The sequence below is a fragment of the Ictidomys tridecemlineatus genome, chromosome 4 (assembly GCF_052094955.1).
Source record: "Ictidomys tridecemlineatus isolate mIctTri1 chromosome 4, mIctTri1.hap1, whole genome shotgun sequence".
Lineage (NCBI taxonomy): Eukaryota > Metazoa > Chordata > Mammalia > Rodentia > Sciuridae > Ictidomys > Ictidomys tridecemlineatus.
The window spans coordinates 156,782,226-156,803,086 of NC_135480.1; the positions used below are offsets into that span (position 1 = coordinate 156,782,226).

The window sequence follows — 20,861 nt, forward strand, 5'->3', positions numbered from 1 at the left end:
GTAGGAAGTTGTTGGGCCCTCCTGAAACCTTACTCTCAACTCCACTCCTTATTTCTGCAGTTTCTGGAATCAAGAAAACCATGGAAAGAAACCCAAGAGGAAGGAAAATTGAGAGAAGGAAAAAACAAGTCACAGAGTAAAGAAGGGGCAGAACTACTCCTTCTTCCTTGCTAACAATGAGGATGTGAAAGGGAAGTGGGTTGTTAGGAGGGGGAAGAAGAGGCCTCTCCTCCCCTCTGGTTGCGCTCTGCAGGATCTCTAGGCCATATTCCCAGTCCCCAACTTCCCTCTCAAGCGGGGCAGTGGGGTCCATGCTCAGTCGCTGGGAGATGGGAAATCTCAATTACCTGCTAAGAAAGGGGCTGGTGGAGGCGGGAAGGGTGAGGTGTTGTTCTCCTGGCCCTAGCTGTCCGGAGACATAATTGCACCTGCTACACTATGGGTGAAATTGTCTTTGATGCATGAATTACAACATTTAGCTTGGATGTCTTAGAGTGAGTTTTCATAGGTCAACTCATTTGTAAGCTGTGTGTGTGTTGTGGGTAGGGGTGCCTTTCTGAAAAGCAGCAGAGACTTTATGCACAAATAATGTGTCTTGGATTCTCAATACACTAACTTTGATGAGCCAAGAGACCGGGACTTAAGACAAGTTCAGTGTCCTTCAACAAGTTTTATGCAATACTCCCTGTCCACAGGTGCTAGGGCCAGGAGAAGGCAAGACAGGAAAACAGGGAATGTGGAGCTAAGTGAAATTGATTCTTTGCTCTCCAGAAGTTTGTGGGATGGGGAGTGGGATGCAACAAGTGACATTAGTAGTAAATAGACTAAAATGGACAGGAGCTCCAAATCTAGTAGAAATCACTTTGTTAGATCCAAAAAAAGTGAATTATTTGTGGAACTCAGTTGAGATAGTGGTTCACTTGCCCCAAAATGGTTGACCTAACTAAGAACATTTCCCTGAAATGTAGTATTTATTTATTTATTTATTTATTTAGGGAACAGCAATTATTTCTGTGTTTGATCTTATTTTTTGTCTTATCATATACCTGATTTTTTTAAAAAAATTTTTTTAGTTGTAGACAAACACAATACCTTTATTTTATTTATTTTATGTGGTGTAGAGGATCAAACCCAGTGCCCCATGCATGCAAGGCAAGTGCTCTTCCACTGAGCCTCAATCCCAGCCCCTATACCTGATTTTTTTGTAAAGCATTTTATTGCAAAGTTCTGTAATTATACTTTGCTTGCAGTTGGTGAATATTAACACCAGGACTTGCCACACACCTGGTAAAGGACTGGATGTACAGGAACTCACTGACTTCTCCTCACAAACCTAGAAAGCAGATCTTGCTACTACCCCCTGTAACAGTGGAGGAAACCAAGTCACAGCTCTGTTAGGCCATTTCTCATGTTTATCCCACTGATTGACAGCATATTTGGGATTTGGGCCCAGGTGATCTGGTGCTAGAAGCCTGTGCCTTAATCACAATGCTGTTCTGCCTCTCAACATAATCTGAAACACTCTTCAAAAGATATTTTTATATCTTACAGTCTCTCCTATTTTAATTTTAGCTCCTCCTCAGTTCTCAACTTTATAAACATGAAGTACAGATTGGTGAGAAGATGAAGTCCATATTCTAAAGCAAATATTTATAATTTGTAACTTTCCTCCATTCACATGAAGATATGTAAGGGAAACATATATTACCTTACATAAGGCCTGAGATTTCCTTCCACCAAAATTTTGAGGAGGGGAAGAATCTTTAGGAAAACACCATTTTATCCATCTGCTTTGATTTTTACCAAAAGACCATTTCTCTAAGTTTTCAGCAGGCCATTAAACACTAAAAACTGCAACATATCTTTTTCTCTAAAACTCGTCAGCCTCATTCTATCGTCTTATTTACAAAATAGGAATCTGTCCTAATAGGTGTTATTTCTCTAACAAAAATAAGAATTATGAATAATTTGGGACCCAGTAGCATGACGCACTTTGCACCCTACCTGTTCTTTTCTTAGGGCTAACACGGCTCTTCTGTACCTAGAGAAGCTCAGAGGAAACACCCCAGTAGAATGTCCTACAAAGGAGCCATAGACCAAGACCAAAGTTGGAAAAATAATTACTCTCTTCCAATGAATATGAAATTCCTTTAAAAGGTGGGGCTCCAATCATGAAAGACCTCTGAACACAAGCATCTAAAGTACTTCTGGGTAGATAGTGAATTCAGCTTCACGTGCACATTCACCCAGTATTTTTCAAACCATGTGTCATGACCCACTAATGGGTCAAGATATGGATTTAATAAACCAGCACTTCATTAAAAAATTAAAATATAATAAAGTAATCAACTAATAAAAGCATATTCCAGTATTAAGGGTAAAGATTGTTTTATGAGTACTTTTAACCCTACTTATGTGTCTATGTGAGGTTCTGACGGATGGAAGCCCCCAAGGTTGGAAACACTGCATTTCCTTTGCCTCTTACAGTGGTTTAGAAAAGTAGGCAGGACCCCAAGGTTAAATGGCTTGCTCACCCCTACAGACCAGCTTTGGAACATCCATCTAGTACTCTGGATTCTCAGGATAGCTGTCATTTCACTGCTTCCATTGATTCAGGTCAAGAAAATGAAGCAAAACAAAAACAAGCAATGATATCCCGTTAATAGAAGGGTAGAAGAGGCTTCTGAGTTCACAGCGACAGAGGCTTTAGCTGGCAAGACAGAGAAATATTCAGAGGTCTCCTGACCTTTCATATTCCTGGAAAGGAGATTCAAAACAGATAACTGGGAACTATTTTTAAATATTTTACAAAACCTCTCAGAAATGGTAGGTTTACCCAGAGAAAAAGCTTTGGCATCCAACTAAAATGCCACATTCCTTTGCTTTTAGCTAGAATTACATCCACTCCATGTGGCAACATGGGTGGTGGCGGTGTGCTGTTTAGAAGTTCTCTGACGTCTTCAGCTAATCATGGTGCTGCCCCTTATCAGCTGGGTAAACCTGGACCAACTGTTAAGTCCTCTGAGCCTCAGTATCCTCTATCATAAAATAAGAATCGCATATACTTTTCAGAGTTGTTGCAAGACTTAAATAACATACGCAAAGCACTAGCAGAGAACCTGGCACATATTTGTGCTTAAGGGATAATGCTATCTGAAAAATACAGTGACATCTCTCAGTTCAATAAGTACAATGTGTCTATGTGAGGTTCTGACGGATGGAAGCCCCCAAGGTCTTTTCAAATATAGATGTTGGTGGGAGCATAGTCAAAGAAGCATCTTTCGGAACAAGGTTGGGATCTGTCACCCTAGCGATCACTCAGTCCCTAAAGGGTGTTTATTGGTCAAGAGATTGGAAATGTTCTTTCAATATTCCTAGCTTGGTAGATGGCTGAGGCCAAAAGCCTTTGAACGATTGATAGTTATTCATCTTACTCATTGTTAGTCTTATGACCAAGAGTTTAGAGGATATTGACCAATGCGTCAACAACATCTCCTTACACCTCTGCTATTGTTTCCCCAAGAACACTTAGGGAAAAGCTGATCGGGCACAAGCCAATGTTTGCAAGGTGTCTGATAAGAAAAGCACATGTGAGGACAGTAAAGGGAAGGAAAGTAGCCCAAACTTACAAAGGTGGTTAGGCTGCCGATTCTGAGTTGATTGATTGATATCTTAATTAATTTATGATGGCACAACAATAATTACATGCTACTGTTTGTCAGCCAAATCACTTGTGATGAAGTCAAAGGTTCACATCTGTGTGAAGGTCCCAAGGATCAATGCATCAAATTAGCTTTGTTGGCTTTTTTCCCACTAAAAGCTAACATGTGTCATTAATATTCCAGCATTTGTGTGTGTAAACTAATTGATTGAACATTCATGCTATGTAAACATGTGGTTTGTATTATGTGAGGTACCATTTATATACATCTTTGATGCCAAAAATAATGAATAGCTCCACATAAGATAATGAATATCTTATTGGAAAAATAAAATGGCAACTTAGTGTTATGTCTTCTACTTATGGATTTTTTAAAAAGCATTAATGTGTCTTCTAAGATCTTGCTCAGTATTGTGTCAAAGACTATCTTTCATTCCACCTAAGTGCAAACCAGTAGAAATTTTACAAAGAAGATGAAAGAAGTTTGCATGAGTTATTCAGGTATATCAATAACTGTGACTTGAGAAAATCACAATTATTCTTTGCAATACATGCAACAGCATTTTGATTTTATTTTCAGTCTCATATTCTCCCACCTTTGTCTGCCCAAAGTTTTAAACTGGAAATGTACAAGTTTATTTTCTCTGCATAACTTCCACCAGATCAGCTGTTGGTATCATCACTGAACGCCGAAACTTGGTAAGCACTGTGGAAGACACCTACAAGGCAAAATAGAGACTGCTCATCTGTAATCACAGCTCTATCTCTGTTCCTTCAAGCCAGAGGCTCTGCTCTAGAAGAAAGAATGATGAACCTTCTTGCAGTAGTGACTGGAGTGCTTGAGAACAAAATAGTACACAGCCATTTTTTTTCCTTCATGGTTATCTCTCATAGTGGGGACATATGGACATCTCTCTCCACCATTGATTCACATCAAAATATCTGAAACAAGCATGGGACCGGGAAGTAAATGAAAGGTTTCCCTAGCCACAGAACCACATCTTGCATAGAGGGGTAGTGTCTGGCTGAGGGGGACTTAATATTTTTCAGAGGTCTCTAGAAATCTCTCCCAAATTTGCTTCAGGAGAGTCCCAAGGAAAGGGGCTGGGGGATCCTAGAGCAGAAGCAGGAGACTGTCCAGGCTCTGAATATGGGGCTGCAGCGTTTCCAATACCTGAGCACAGTGGGTGCCGACTCTGGGAAGCAGCGTTCTCAGTTTTCATTCATGCATCGACTTCTCGGTGACTAAAGCCAGGTCTGAGTTCAAGGAGATTATTATTTTATTCTTTTTTTTTTTTTAATTTTTGCTTTGTCTCTTTTTCTAAGTCACTTAGAAGCAGTTACTTCTTTAATGAATACTTAGGTACTTTCTTTCCCACTTTTCCAAAGACCCACGTCCCTTCTCATTCTATCTGTTGCACTTTTGGTTTGTGTTATTCCTGGCACATTCCCCTGAGCATTCTCCAAAACACTGAATATTAAAATGACAGCCTATCGCAGAGGCCTCCCCAACATTGCCATACAGGTAACAAATGTGGAAAAACAACTGAAACAGAGCAGAAAAGGAAGTCTCTTAAAGGAATCTTATTTCATCAAAAACAGGAAAACAAACAAAAAGCTCACTGATTCCAAAGTCACTTCGTCTGATCATTTATCCCTCAAGTCCATTAGCCTTTTTCAAATTCTCTGACTTATTAGACCCTGAAAGATCTTAGTCACTGTGATAAAGGTAGAATTGGGAAAGGTGCAGATGAGGGTGTTCACGAGGGCAATTTATCCATCTGCTTCCTGACCACTCAGCGAGAACCCTGAGCCTGTCTGCTTGAAGAGACATGTAAATTTGCTGCTTTTGCTTCTGGGCCTTCTTCTCACTCTCAGCTTCAGTTTTAAAACTTTGCTGCTAATTTCATCATAATTCCAATATGCTTCTAACACATTTAAGTTTTATCGTGAGTAAGACAGCTTGGGAGCCTGTGATGATTGATCTGCTCAGCACTCAAGGACTCCCACTAGTAAAATGGGATGGCAGGCGTCCTGATGTAACCTAGCAATTATTTATTAAGGGCCTTTTGCATGCCAAAGTCTGTTTAGGATGGGTCAGTAAGACCTGGTCCTTATCCTCTTAGGGCTTCTAATTTTGTTTACACAACTGAGCAACTAAATAATATAAATCTTATACACATACGTAACAAATACCATATAATGTAGGCTTGCTCATATTAAATGCCATGCATACAGCCTACCTACAGCATAAAATCATACCAAACTCGTGCTAGTATGTTTCATCTCAAACAATTGCCATTGGTATCATTACTTCTAGCAATCTTAAAAATCAAAGAAAAAAATTCCACTTATAACACAGTGGTTGTCTATTATGTAATAAGCAAAATCTTCCCATTATAATATGTGCTAATTTCAAATAGTAACTTCATTGAAAAATGGTTATGAGTTTTTTTGTGGTACAAGTGACAGACAAAACTTGTACCAATCAAAAACATATATATGAAGATTGAACTGCAAGATAGTATTTTGGAAATTTTCTTTATTTCATACTTTCTCATTAAATATACGAAAGGAAGTGGCAGGTAGTATTATTACCATGACGATTCCATAGGATGTTGGTGAAGTAGTAGTGCATTATTCTCCGAAGGATTAGCCTTTTGAGATTAGCAGCAGAACTTTCGTAGAGCATCTCATGATGTTTTAGGCAGCCAGCATTTTCTGTTGCCTCGTGGAAATTTACTATCATATCACACTCTGGGACACTGGTAAAATCTGGAAAGCTTCTCTCCACCCACCCCTGCTTAACACCATCAGCTAATAAGGGGTATGCCTTAGGTTTGTTTTCCATTTCACGAGTGTTCAAGTTGTTTACTGTGTTATCTCGCTGGAGTCTCACAAGATCTCCATGAGGTAAACAGATATCATCAAAACCTGAAAATGGAACACTTTGCTTGCCAATTGCTTTTCAAAAAAATCTCCCCCAGATGGCTTATGACTATAGCGAGTCTAATTGTCTCGAGGAAAGATGAATGGAATCATATTTCCAAAGAATTCAGCCACCTCCAATTCCAGAGCTCTACGATTCTCAGCCGCACCTCTGGAGCGAGGGTCCTGGCCCATTTATCACACAGGCAGAGTGGAGCCTCGGAGAGAGGCAAGGAGTGGAGCTGGAGGATTGGCAGATACGGAGCAGGTAATGGCAAAACACCTTATTGTGGTCAAAGCAATTAGGTGTAATCCAGGTCATATGAAAGAGACAAGATTGCTGGGTTCTGGGAAAGGAGCAAACTCTGATCTTTGTGGGTTTAGCGTTCCTCCCTCCCCGCCTCGATTAGACAAGTACTCTTAGCAAGTTGCTGAACCTCCTAGTCGAGTGGCCTCATCTGCAAAGTGGGACGGGTAATGCCTATTTTATTGTGCTGTGCTAAAGACTGAATGAGACGATTTATATAAATTGCCTCCCCAAGTACCTGGCAAACACCTGGCAAATAAGAGACCCTCAATAATCATTGGTTTCTTTTACCCTTAAAATCGTAGTATTTAATGTTGAAAATTAAACTAATGTGTAACATTAGCCATCAGAGCTCATTAAGCATGAAAAATACTTCAGGAGGCTCTGCTTTTAAGAAATCTGCTACAATTTGAAATGGAAAATACTAAATTTTTATGGTTCATTTAATGAATGCAGCTCCCACAAAAAAATGTTCATGTGAATTAAAAAAAAAAATCAACGTGGTTATGAAAGCCCCTTAGAAAATGTCACAGTTCCATTTGGTTAACCCACCCTGTATATTTTTGAGCACCTACTAAGTGCTCAAATCTGAGCCAGTATAAGTAGTTACAGCTCATATCAGCCCCCTGGGGTGGGTGCTGAGAACCTTACATTTACACGGTGTTCACCAGGTGCCTCACCATCTCCATCTCATTCATCCTCACGACAGGCTGGAGCGACAGGTAATGAGTATGATTATCTGCACTTTACAGCTGGCTCTACCAGCCATGAGAGGAGCAGATTCATTTGCCAGAGGTCACCCAATCTACATTTCCCAGGATTCAGCCCCGTGCTCATAAACATATCCATTATGTTATAACCTTGGAACAAGAACAGAGTATGTGAGAAGTTTAAGAAATGCTCTCTGAATTGAGTCACTTTTTAGAAAAGTGATGGCTTAAAATTTATTTTAGAGCAGTGAGAAATGAAAATGGCTATTAAAGCCGTCCATTACGATAGGCTAACTGTGTCCCATTATGGAGCATGCTTAGTGTAAGTTGAGATAATAATGATCATAACTAACATTCACTGAGTACCTTCTATTCTCCTGACTCTTTGCTAAGCATTTAATAGGCAATAAAATTTAAAATTCTTTAAGTTAATGAAATATGTAGTACAGCTACATAGATCCCTTAGCAGAATTTGTGAAAAGAACTTTTGCACTGAAATCGCTGCACCCCAAATATTTTGCACACTGAAATGCAAAAGGGGAATATAATTCTCTTTTCCTGTCTTGGAAGATTTTTCACTGGTATATGTTTCTATAGCCAAGTACACTTTCTCAGCTTCTCCCAAGAATACATATCACAAGTCATAGCATAGAAAATCTCACAAAATAGCAATCTTGGAGAATTTAAAAAATGCTTAAAGGTAGTGATTGACATCATTCAGCCATGTTACAGAAATATGCTGTAGTTTTAATGACACTGTGAGCATCAGATATCTCTCTTTGTTGACCAGTCTCTAAACTGGAAAATCAACACCAGCTTTCCCATAGATGGAAGAGATAGCACTCCTTGAGAACATGACCCTTTGCTTCCAAAAATGAGCTGGAAGAGAGGATAGGCGGGCGCTTGTGTTTCCTTACTTGGATTAAATTAATATCCCTCTAATCACTGTTTATTAAGATAGGATCCAAAGGATACTTTTTCTTATCTGAAGTTTACATGTTGCATTTGTTATGCAAGCATGTAAGTGAAAATAAATCACAGAAAATGAAATTAAAGGTGTTCCCATATAAGAAAGTGTCTTAGAAGAATCTTAGTGTGTTTTACCGCATCTTCCATACAGTTCAGTCTTATTTAAATATGCTATTGCATATTTAAAATGGTATTACAGAAGAGAATGTATCACTAAAGAGTATAGGTATGGAAGGCATGTAAAGACAAAAGTATAACCTATTTGAAATATTAAAAGAGCAGTAACATTATTTAGATGTATTGAAGTCATTATCATCCTCATTGTGGTTGTTTTTTTTACTCAGAAACTGGTTATTTAGAAGAGTTAGAATAAACCCTGATTCTTTATCCATGTCGTTAACTGTACAGGATATGGCTCAGAGATAATGGTAACATTAACATTCACCCATGAGTCTGAGAAAGGATATTGGAAAGATGTACTAACTACCTTTGACAAAGGGCGACAAATCTGCAAATCAATATTTTTATATTTACATATAACATCTTAGGGTAAAGAGAAGCTATTCAGAAGCTTTCATTAATCCAGTGGGTTTCTTCCCCTTATAACACTGGGACATGAGTTTGATTCCAAAGTGGAGAGACAGGCTTGGTCTCCTCTATGTCTGGAACAGAGATGACATAGAATATGGGATTACTAAATGTTTGTTGAACAAAACATAAATTTTATAGTTTCAAATACTACAAAGAGATTCAATGTATGGGCATAACATCTTCTGACAACTAGTTGATATGGTTATTATTTGTATGATGTCTATTAATTTTAATTACATTTCTGAAAATAAAATTTAAAATCAAATTGAATTTTGATTTTCAGATAGATATTTGCAGATAACCATAGGAGTCTAAACTTGGGTTAGCAATCATTGGGGTGTTAGTCTAGTTGTTAAACTAGAGAAGAGTTTTCTCATACCAGATTTTCAGTATTATCATAATGTTTAAAAACTCTTTTGTTTATAGTAAAATAAACTTCTAAGAAGATATAGTAATTTTAGAATTCTTAGTTAAAAATAGACAATTTTAAACCTAAGTTCACCTCAACTTCTCAAAGACTTTAGAGAAATATTTGATGTGAAAACAGTTTATTCAATGCAATGCATATTCTGACATTCATTGCCACCTTATTTAATTAGAATTAACATTGAGAACAAAATTTGCCTATTAAAAGTCAAACAAACAAATGATACCCTTGTTGTTTTATTAAACCATTTTCTTAGACCAAATTATAAGATCATATAAAGATACTTGGATAACTTCTCAAAAAAGTAAAAATTGTTTTCTTTCAGCAAACATAAAAGGTACATTATAATTAAGTAGATTAATTATCATAAAAATAACCTTTATGCCTTTGACAATATAACATCATGTTTTATTTGTATGTCCATTTACTTTGATTAATATTTAAAGAATTTCAAGTTCCATAGACCATCAATTAGTTCTTCAAATTAATTTTATGCATTATTATTTAAATAATTACCCTTCATGATTAAGGTAAACTTACAAATGTTCTGGCTTATTTCTAAGGGGATCAAAGGATTAGACTTATGAAATTTAGAGAAAAGAATAAAGACTGGTGCTCTCTGCTACTCCGAAGTTCCAAATAGCTAACAAAGAAGTTTTAATGAATCTTATGGAGAGCTTCAAATAGCACAAGTAGAATGCAAAGTCCAGGAATTTTTTTTTAGTTCATCTTGTTCATTAAGGGTTTAAAAAGAAACATGTAGCATCTTTAACAACCATTAATGAAATAGTGCTATTTATGAGATATGTCTTTAATACATTCCAAGTGGTATTTTTAAATAATGTGAAAGGTCATCAACAGAATTCTAAATATAGCCAACCCACTGTAATTGAAACTGCTTACATGATTTTTCTCCTTGAAAGAAACACACAAAATCTTCTAGAGAAGTAAAACATATAAGGAAGCAACATTTTAAAAACTGCACGTATGTAGATGATATTTAACATACACACAACACACACACACAAGAGTTTACTCTTCTAGTACTTGTTTATTTTTAGCTGTCTCAATAAAATGTTTTTCCTCCCTCTGTTTTACTCAAACATGCCTATCTAGGAAGGAAAACAGATGTAGAATTGGACAACTACGTCTTGTTTGGGCTTTTTTCCTGTCAAGTAGAATTTATGATCATTGTCACACAATAAGAAAGTCTAAGTGAAACAGACAATAAGTCAGGAAGCAATTGCTGGGATACTTAACACTGCAGCTTTGGAATTCAGGGTTCGGTTACTAAAATTTCATTTGATTAAGCCAAATAAGGATACGATATCCTTTCTTACACAAAAACTTTGGAGTAATTGTAAAAATGAAAGAATCAGAGCCACAATGAGCAAAGATTCAGAACAAACTAGTTTGTAAGAACCTTAAAACACCTTTAAGAATTTTTTTATTTGCATCAAAAACAGGGGAACCATGTCAAAGTAACCTGCATCTGCTTTCCTCTCTCTTCCAATATATTACTAAAGATAAGCAATAATTTAGTTTGATTAATTAGCTTTTCTACAAAGCATCTGTCATTCCAAACTTTCAATGATACATTAAATAATAATCTCTTAAACACTTTGGTCCCAAATTAACAAAGTTTATTAAAACAGAATTGTCCTAATAAAATTCTCACACACTGTTTCATGTGCTATTTAATAAAGATGAAATATGAAAATAATTTGTGCAAACATCTTACATTTAGTATTTTAGCTCGAATCTATCCCTATACATATTGCATCTTCTCAGGCAATACAATAATAAACTTTTTTTAAATAGATGAATAAGCAGCTTACCCAAATTTTTAAAAACAGTATTCACAATACTATTTTCCTTGGGAAACTGTAGATTACAGTTCTGCATAGAAGCAGCATAAAATTTAATGACAAAATATTCGGTTTTCAAGTAAAATTTCTGAGCAAACCTTTTGATTATTTCCCAAGACCAAATGTTTTATTTAGTGAAAAATATTGATTTTTGAAACACTTCTTAGAGCATCCTAAAATGACAATTTCAAGAAGCAAGGTCACATTAAAGCAACACTTTCAAAACTTGGTATAGTCCACAAGGCAAATCTTACACACAAACATCTTGCAACGTCTTTCCCCAAATATCTGCGATTTGTTTTAAGAGTCAGTTGCACCCATGTATATTTACAATACCAATGTCCAATGAGAGAGATGGCAACCATACAGAAAACCTGTCAGTGCACAGTTTATATCACTTGTAAAAATTGTACTCTAATGGGAGAAAAAGGAGGGAGGGAGAGAGAAAGAGAGAGAAAGGGATCTTTGAGGAACTGGCCTTTTTTTTTCTGAAACAGAGAACTCAAACCAGCAACAAGTAGCAACGCAGAAAAGTTTCCCTTCAGGCTCGCACATCTCCCATGAATAAGAGCGCACGGAGGAGGACTGCAGCAGTCAGAGCAGCCAGTCTGCCCAGGGAGCTCTCAGGAGGAGCCCAGAAGCAACAGCAGAACGTCCACTTTTCAGAGAATTCAGACACCTTGAGAGCAAGCCCCCTTGCCTGGCAGTGCCAGAAGCCAGCCCTAATCGGAAGGCGCTCCCTTCCGTCCACCCAGGCACCGCGGATGGGTTGACCACCAGGACTGGCCAGACCCCTCCCCACCTAGAATAAAGTGCCCATTGTCTCCCACTGTGCTAATGGTGAAAAAAACAGCCCTTGTCGTAAGTGTAATAATTATCCAAGTAAACAATCTAAAGTAATCGAGACCTAAATTCAAGGAGCAAAAAAAAGAAGAAAAAAAAGAAAGAAAGAAAAAAGTGACAAAAGAAAATATATACACTCAGATGAAGTAGTCCAACAACGAACTTAAGAGTCATATTAAATGTTGGCCTGCACAAGGTTCCCCATTCACGTCCTGACTGTATACAAGAGACCATTGTCCACACAACAGAAATCAGAATGTTGAAATTTATCATGTAGCACTTTTTTGAGTGAAAGGTTTTCTTTCCCCAAACTACCACATCTCATCTCAATATTCTGATTGAAGAAAGTGACAACTTCTCTCTTCCCAACACTATCTTTCAAGTTGAATCACAGACTTCATCAATGTCCTGCAGCTTGATGCTTTTTTCCCCCCTCTCTTCCCCACATTTGCAACTGGACAAATATGGGGGGGAAAACAGCAACAACAAACCCACACACATTTGCCTGAGCAAAGAAAAATAATGAACTGAATATGCATATCCTCATTAACTAAATTTAATTACGCTGAGTGGCATAGTAATCAGTGGTTGCTCCAGTTACAGTATTCATTGAAAGGGAGGTGGATTCCAAATTAAGGCGAAGCGTGGGGGACAGTCGCATACTGATGAGGGAGCCGCACACAACATGATACAATACACTATCTAAATCATTATTCAGAGAAGCCGAAGAAAGAAGTACATTACTCTGTTTTAAGACCAATGCAAGAACAATTAGCCAAGAAGGCTCCAGTCCCCTACTGACTGCCCACCTCCATATATTTCATAGCAGCCAGCCTGAGACGGGCTGTACCATTTGCATTTTTTTCTTTTTCTTTCTTTTTTTTTTTTTAAGTGAACAAAAACTCACTCTGCTTTTATAAAAAAGAAGGCCTATGCCCCTGACCACAATAGCAGGGGAAATCCTATCTAGCACACCAATGTGCAGAGCTCCCCATGCTTCCACAACTTGAGCTTGAACTTTCCGCAGGCAGCAAACTTTATAACACGTGCATGGAACAATAAAGGAGGAGCTCAAAAGAAAGAAGGGAGGGGGGAAAGTTTTAGGGATGGGTAAAAAAAAAAGGTTATCACACCAAACTTACCATCCACCAGGTCCTGGCTGACATATCATAACATAGCTGCCATTTTATGGAGCTGTCCGACGTTTTCCCAGCCATTATGCTGTCAGCAACCTTCATCAGATGCAGCTCAATGGAAGATAAGACACCTAATCAAGAAAACATCAGCGATGGCTTGCTGGACTACATGTAGGCCAATCCTTATCACACTGCATCATGGGAAAAAGCTCCTTTATTAGCAGGAGGAACTGCAACCTCACAGATAGAAAGACAAGGATCAGTTCTTTGCTTTTTTTTTTTTTTTTTTTGGTCTAAAGGGATTGGTGAAAGTAGCTAGCGTTCTTTGTGTATCATGTGTACAAGAGTTAAGTATCTTGCAAGTGGGCGGCTAACTGCTTTGCTGGGCGATGCAGACTAAAGTTTATTTGCATTCTTCTCTGTTGTATATTGTTTGACATGGTCCATGGTCCTTGCTGAGCAGATGAAGGGAAGGGAGGGGGTGGGAGGGAGTGAGGGGCAAGGGAGCTGTAGTTGCTCAGAATTAATATCTCCCCCAACAAAGACATAACAGTTTCCTTGACACAGTCGGAACACAGTCGGTTCAGATGTCACTGCACACACGGGGGTGCGGGTGTGTGTGAGTGAACGTGCGCCCGCACACACACACACACACACACACACACACACACACACACACACACACACAGTGGAACACACAGGTAGCAGCTGCAGCTGGATTCAGCTGAGGTTGCCAAAGGCTACAAACTCCATTCTCATGCTGGACATATGGAAGCAGTTTAACTCTTTGAAATCACTGTTCAAGAAGAGCCCTGCAGACTAAAGGATAAATCAGCCTGAGAACAGTTTTTCAGTTAGGAGGCAACAGGCCTATGCTCACTCCCTTCTGAAGATGGCCTAGAGACAGCCTTTTTTCATGGAGGCAAGACTTGATGAAAACAACGAAGGGAAGAGCCGAGTTTGTGTATAATAGTCTGACTCCAGACCTGGTTCTGCACCTAGCTCTCTGTCCCACTCACAAGGGGTTGTTTCTGCTTCCTCCCGGACTTGGAACTGGCTCTCCCCATAAGCACACACAGAAAGCAGGGACTAACATTTACTAATAAAACCACCTGCTCCTAATATCCTTCCTCTTTTCTTCCCCAGAGAGTAAATAGCCGAATGCTGCAGGGAGAATCTTAAAAGAATCATGCCTTTACAATGAGAAACCCAGGCTAAGACAAGCAGATGCATTTCTGCCCTTTCTTTTGCTCACATACAAAAAGGCAAGCACATCTCTACAAAGGGTGCCATTGAATTTTGGGCCCCTGTCACACACCATCAAACCCAGGAAACTCCTTTGCATTGGCATTTTGTCCTGCCTCCCATGTTCCCTGCCAGTATTCTCTGCATGACTCTAAGGCTTAGAATTTACATTTGTTGCATTCAGTTTAAAAGGCCAAACTCTTTTTGATTCAAAGTGAAGGGAAAAAGTTGCTGTATTACCCGCGTTCTCTTTCCTCTCCAGGCGGTTCGTGAGAGGCTGCAAAGGCTACTAACTTGTTTCAGCCCGTGAACTTCAAGGATGAAAAGCAACCGCTGCTGAAGTTCCGTCCCTTGGGTATTTTTATATTCACCTGGGGAGACATGTCAGCCACAGTCTCAGACAGGGCAGGAGCTTAAGGTGGCCTGACTCTGGGCTGGCAGCAGATGAACCTGCCCTTCACAGAAACAGCTTATCCTCTCAGGGCCGAGGACGCTTCTGTGTCTCCCTCCTCCAGTTGGTATTTTATTCTCAGGCGGGAGGGGCGGTTGGGGGACTGCAATGCCCCACCCAGGCCTCTGCCTTTGAAGTACCCCATGGTCCTGGTGCCTTCTTTCTCTCTCCATTCTTCAAGTGTTGTTTGTATTTTTTTTCTTTTGATTGGATAATAAAAACATTGATGGTCATCATAATTTCCTGCTTTAGTTTTCTGAGATGACAGCCACCATGCTGAATGCCTACTATGTGCCAGGCATCACAGGGATCATCGCGGTCCAGAGATCAGAGAGAGAGTCTGCATTTCAACAACTTCACAACTGTGTTCACCAAATCTTGACGGACAGGATGAGCTCCAGCTGCTGCAGCAGCAGTCCTGAGAAGAGCTGTGCCCAGACAGAGACTTTTCTGGGGTCACGTAGAACGAACACAGTGTGGAATAGAAAGCTTCACTGTGCAGATATTTCCAGAGCTCACTTTTGGAGCAGCTGTCTGACCTGGAACTGGATTGGTTTCACTTCTTCCTTCTCCGGCAATCAGCCCCTGCATAGCCCACCTCTCTCAGGTGCTCTAAGTGGAAGGAGGAATCCCACCTGCCTTTCTCTGCTGCACTGCATTCAAAAGGCTCTTTTTGGAACAGCAGTCAATTTTGGATGCTGGCCTGAGAGCACCCAGTCCACTAAGGCCTACCAACTGCCCTGAGTCCTTTAATCACCTTGGCACATCCTACAGCTCGCACACAGGTGCATCTGCTGAGAGGGTCTGTTATCACTGTCTGTGTGGGGACACCTCCTTGGATTAGTTAACAACACATAGGAAATTATAAAAGATGACAAGGGAAGCAAGAGAAAGGAGCAGCCAGTGGGAGAAAGTGTGAACCAGGGAGGATGAAGAGACAGAGATAGAAATGACAGATCTGAGCACTTGGCCTTTGCAGCTGGGCAACAGGACAACAGGTACTGGGGGCCACTGGTAGAGCCCCAGAGGGAACAAACTCAGAAATGGGACTGGTAGACACTAAAGGCCTGCTCAAGGTGGACCATGCTCCATCCTGGGGGCATCTTTCCCTGAGAGTGAAAATTCTGAGCAATCCTGTGCATCCCATAGACTGGTGCTAGCAGGCAGCTGTGTGCACAGATGGAGCAGTCTGCTCTACCCTGACACGGGCCCGAGAGTTAGCTAGCTGTCCTAACTCCTAAAGCACTCATGACTAGTGAGGACCTCACTGCAGCTCTACCTTGCTTAAATATGCCGCATGTCCCCAATCTCAGCACTTCCCCTCAATTCCTTTCTCTATAGCGTCTGCCCCTGCCTAGAGTGCCACTTTCCCCACTCCCAGTCTCCCCTTCCAAGAGTTTAACCATGCTGCCTCTTGAGGCTTCCCCAGCTTACACACAGCACTGATAGAACAACAGCTTGGGAAAAGCCAGATCTTCCATCCCCAGCGATCCCCAGTTGTTACTCAGTCATGTCCTGGAAGTGCTTTGACTTCTGTCATCACTGGCAAATAAACTAGGGATCAGCCTAGAGCTGCCCATGAGGAGGCTGACATTTGCAGAGAGGCTCCTAGGAGCCCATCACTGCTTCTGGCTCTTCACAGCCACCCCCTCTTCCAGCAGCAGAGGGTGTGAGCATGGGCACTGACTGGGAAGCAGAGTGACAGAAGTTCCAGTCACAGGGCTTCTACCCTCTGGTTTTGTAACCTCTGGCAGGTCACTTAACCTTGGTGTCCATAATTTATCCCAAATCCTACACCTAATTATTAAGACAGAAAGCTCATAAAGGGACGGCGAAAACGTATGAATTTATTTCCCTCCACCCAAGGGGAGGAATTTAAAGATAATCAGAGAGAAGCAGACAGGGAAGGCAGAGTGAAAGTTCAAAATGGAGCCAGTGTGGTGCCTTGCTGGCTGGTTGGAGGGCCTCCCACGCCCAGGGAGCCTAAGAGTTGAGATACTATTTAGAGATTCATTTAAGACTATTTTATTGTGATTCGTTTTATTTTTAACTTTTTAGCCCTGATGCCAGTTCTAATCTGATTCTGTACTAAGCCTATGAGCCCTGTGCTCATGGATATAGTAATAGATGGAAGCACCTCATGCAGAGAAAAGTTCCCTTGGGGGGACTCATCCTGGGTTCTGGCCAGCCATTGCTAGTTATATGAGCTTGAACAAGTTACTGAAACTTTGTGAACCTCAGTTTCTTCACCTATACAAGGGGAGGAAGAACAGCATGCCTCATGAGGTCGTCATAAAGATAAAATTAGACCACAGTGGCCACATGTATGACCTGGTGGTATCAGTTTCATGGATGCAACTTACTCTCAAACTTTTCATTATGTCCAGGTTTTCCACGCTCTCTGAGGATTGGGGAGGCACATGTGGCCCTTTTATTAGCTTCCCTCACCTTCTGGCTCTGTCTCGGACTGCAGTCTCTCCTCAGATTAGGGTTCCTAGGGGTCTGAATTTGGTAAGCAAGAGATGGTTCCAACTTGAAGACTATGAGGGTTCCCTGCTCCTTGGACCTCAAATCCAGTACCCAAGCCCATTCAGCCAGTAACAGTTTCCCGTCCTCCTTCACAGTTTTCTTCTGGTGAAGCTGTCGGCGGGGGTCAGCAGCCCTTGGCCTCTCCTTTGGAAGGAAGTCTGGACTCAGCCCTTCTCATGCCATGGGCGGTGCCTACCCACCAGGGAAGGCTCAGCTTTCCTCCCACCTCAGCTGTGGCTTCCGGTAGCCCTTCCTATTGCATCCCTTGAGACTCCATCTTAATTGATTTTCCCCCATCCCTAATGGCTCCCAAAGGAAGGCCTTGAGTTTCGTCCAGGCTGCTGGACAAAAGGCCATATTGAAGACAAACAGCAGAATCTTCAGCTTCCTAAAGAGATTAAACACTGAAAGGAATGGAAACAACCGATTATCAAGTCGGAGACATCCTGGTGATGAAATGATCTACCTGCTTCTCCTGGAGGCAGGTATATGTTACAGACAAAGATATTTTGATTAAAACCAGAAACAAGAGTCTGGGTCTGGAATTGAAGTGTGCTCACCCTTAACTTAAACCACCTTAACTTAAACTAAGTTTTCTCTACCATGTTTTCTGAAAATACATGTTTAAAACATTTTCTCTCATAAATGTAGCCATTTATAAGAATGTATGGCAACCAAAAAAAAAAAAAAAAAAGGTTACCATAGAGCATGAGCCCATTTTTTACAACTGGATCCATGTTCACGTATACATAGAAAAATATTCAGTTCTTAATTCAATTATAAATAGGGAGAAGCATATAATTTTGTATAATTTTGTGTTATCTGAAATATTGTAATGCTACACATTGTATCTGTAAATAAAAGCAAAAAGTAAGGTAAAAGGATACAACATCTTTCCTGTACTTTTATGTATGTATGTATTTGCAATTTCCTATGACTCTACAATTGCAGAGAGATGGCCCTAAACTTACTTTGGCTCAACTTATGATTTTTCAGTTTTATAATGGTGCAAAAATGAAATACACTCAGTAGAAACTGTACTTCAGATTGAATTTTCATTTTCTCCTGAGCTAGCAATATGTGGTATGCTATGCTCTTCAGATGCTGGGCCGTGGCAGTGAGCCACAGCTCCCAGTCACCTATGCAATCGGAAAAGTGAACAAGTGATATTCCAGAGTACTGTCTTCTAAGCTGTGATGTCTGGTAGGCTTCATGTACTCGATGCATTTTGACTTCCAATATTTTCCATTTACAATGAGTTTAATAGAACACAATCCCAATCATAAGTCAGAAAAAAATCTGTATTTGAAAGCCACAACTTGAAAAAAAAGTGAGTGCATTTTTCCATCTAAATTTTTTAACTTCTGCACACTAAAGCCTAAGACAGACTCTCTAGAGGACTGCCCAGTGCTGCAGGTATCCCTGTCCTTGGGCTCATGGGCATATTCCCCCATCATGCTTTCAGAAAGCAAAGAAAAAGATAAAAAATGAGAGTGGCAGTGAAGGCAGAGTAACAATATCCTGCGAGTGGCCCATCTGACAAGGCAAACCTTGCCAAAAGTCTCACAAATTAGGCTCCCAAAACTACTCCGGGGAGGCTGGTGCACGTGAATAGGACAGATAAACATGACACCCCCAAGGCTGATGAAAAACAGTGATAGGTGGCCTGGAGCAACCCGCCCTGCAGTGTAAAAGTTCTTCTGAACCAACAAAGACCGCAGCAGATTTCCTAAAGACTGTGTCAGAGCCTCCTACTGGCTCCTTAAGGGCAGGGTTATCTCTCTGAGGCTGTCATTAGGAGACAAATCTCTCCACGTGCCAAATGCACCCTCCCCTCTACACCCTTGCTCTAATCCTGCCACACACATACACACATACAGAAGACAAGTGAGACCAAGTGCTAATGAACTCAGATAAATGATAAAGGTGAAAAGAAGGCCCCCCAAAGTAGTCTATAGTCTGGTGTGTGTGTGTGTGTTGACATTAAAGAAGAGAGAAAAGGGTAGATGGGAGTTTTATAATTTTACCTGCTTTTGCCAAAGTGGGAGAGGAATTGATTTATGACAAAAATTCCCATTCATGGAACAATCAGCATTTCTCCAGGAACACTGATCATTTACCATATATCAGAAACTGTTCCAGGTGGAGGTGAGCAAATATGTATCTGTTCTGTGTCCTGGAGACACATGGGGTCTAGTAGGGTAGCAGGGGTGAGAAATGACATTAACCAACTATTCCCAAAAATATCATGGGAGCTGACATCCTTCACGAGGACCGAAAGGTTTGGTGCAAGGAGCCCAAGAACGAGGACATCTACCTAAGGCTGTTGGTCAAGTTGTACAGGTTTCTGGCTAAGTGAACCAATTCCACCTTCAACCAACTTGTACTGAAGAAGTTGTTCATGAGTCGTACCTGTCTCCCTCTCCGGGATGATCTGGAAGATGAAGCTTCCTGACCAAGAAAACAAAATGGCTATGGGACATGGGACCATAAGAGATAACGCGTGTGTTCAGGAGGTGCCCAAACTGATTATGTGTGCACCGCGAGTGAGCAGCCTAGCCCACTGCCACATCCTCAAGACTCGGGGCTAGATCCTCAACTTTGACCAGCTGGCCTTGGACTCCCCTAAGGGCTACAGCATAGTCCTGCTCTCTGGTCCTCACAATGGCCAAGAGGTGCACCAGCATTTTGGCAAGGTTCCCAGGACCCGGCACAGCCACACCAAACCCTATGTCCATTCCAAGGCCGGAAATTCAAGCAGGTCAGAGGCCAGAGGGCCAGCCCTGGCTACGAAAACTAACCCCAGATCTTACTGAATCTTACTGTTAATAAAAAGATTTTGGATTAAAAAAAAAAAGTAAATACAAAATTGCTTCAATGTTGGGGGCTCTAAGGAAGAGCGCTATGACCGAGTGTCACTGGAAAGCAGTAGGTTTGCAGCTGGTCAGGCACCTTGGAGCAGGCTTCACAGAAGATGCGACTAATGAAAAAATCTTATTGATATTCCATACAATAACCTTCAAGGCAAGTTTGATTATCTTTATTTATAAAACAGGAAGTCAAGGCTTAGGACAAATAAAGTAATTTATCTGAGAGTAAGAGATGGGATCAAAACCAGGGATGTTATTCTTTAAAATCAATGATAGTTCCTGCAGGTCACCTATTTTAATCTCAGAAGCTGATGTTCTTTCTCAGT

The 20,861-nt window shown here is 40.5% G+C and overlaps 1 protein-coding gene and 1 pseudogene across 8 annotated transcripts in view; one reads left to right on the plus strand and one right to left on the minus strand.

Moving 5' to 3' along the window:
- The window catches only part of Nfib (nuclear factor I B), a 419,314-nt gene extending 405,757 nt beyond the window's left edge, over positions 1-13,557 (minus strand). For all 8 annotated transcript variants that reach the window (XR_005733947.2, XM_021728207.3, XM_021728206.3 and 5 more), the window contains exon 1: positions 13,447-13,557. Coding sequence is in view for 7 of the 8 variants with exons in the window: in XM_021728207.3 (XP_021583882.1) it covers positions 13,447-13,542 (96 nt within the window). In the remaining variant the exon portion in view is untranslated. The remainder of the gene's footprint in view (positions 1-13,446) is intronic.
- A 6,356-nt stretch (positions 13,558-19,913) lies between these two features.
- LOC101961830 (large ribosomal subunit protein eL18 pseudogene) lies at positions 19,914-20,465 on the plus strand (annotated as a pseudogene).
- The last annotated feature ends 396 nt before the right edge of the window (positions 20,466-20,861 follow it).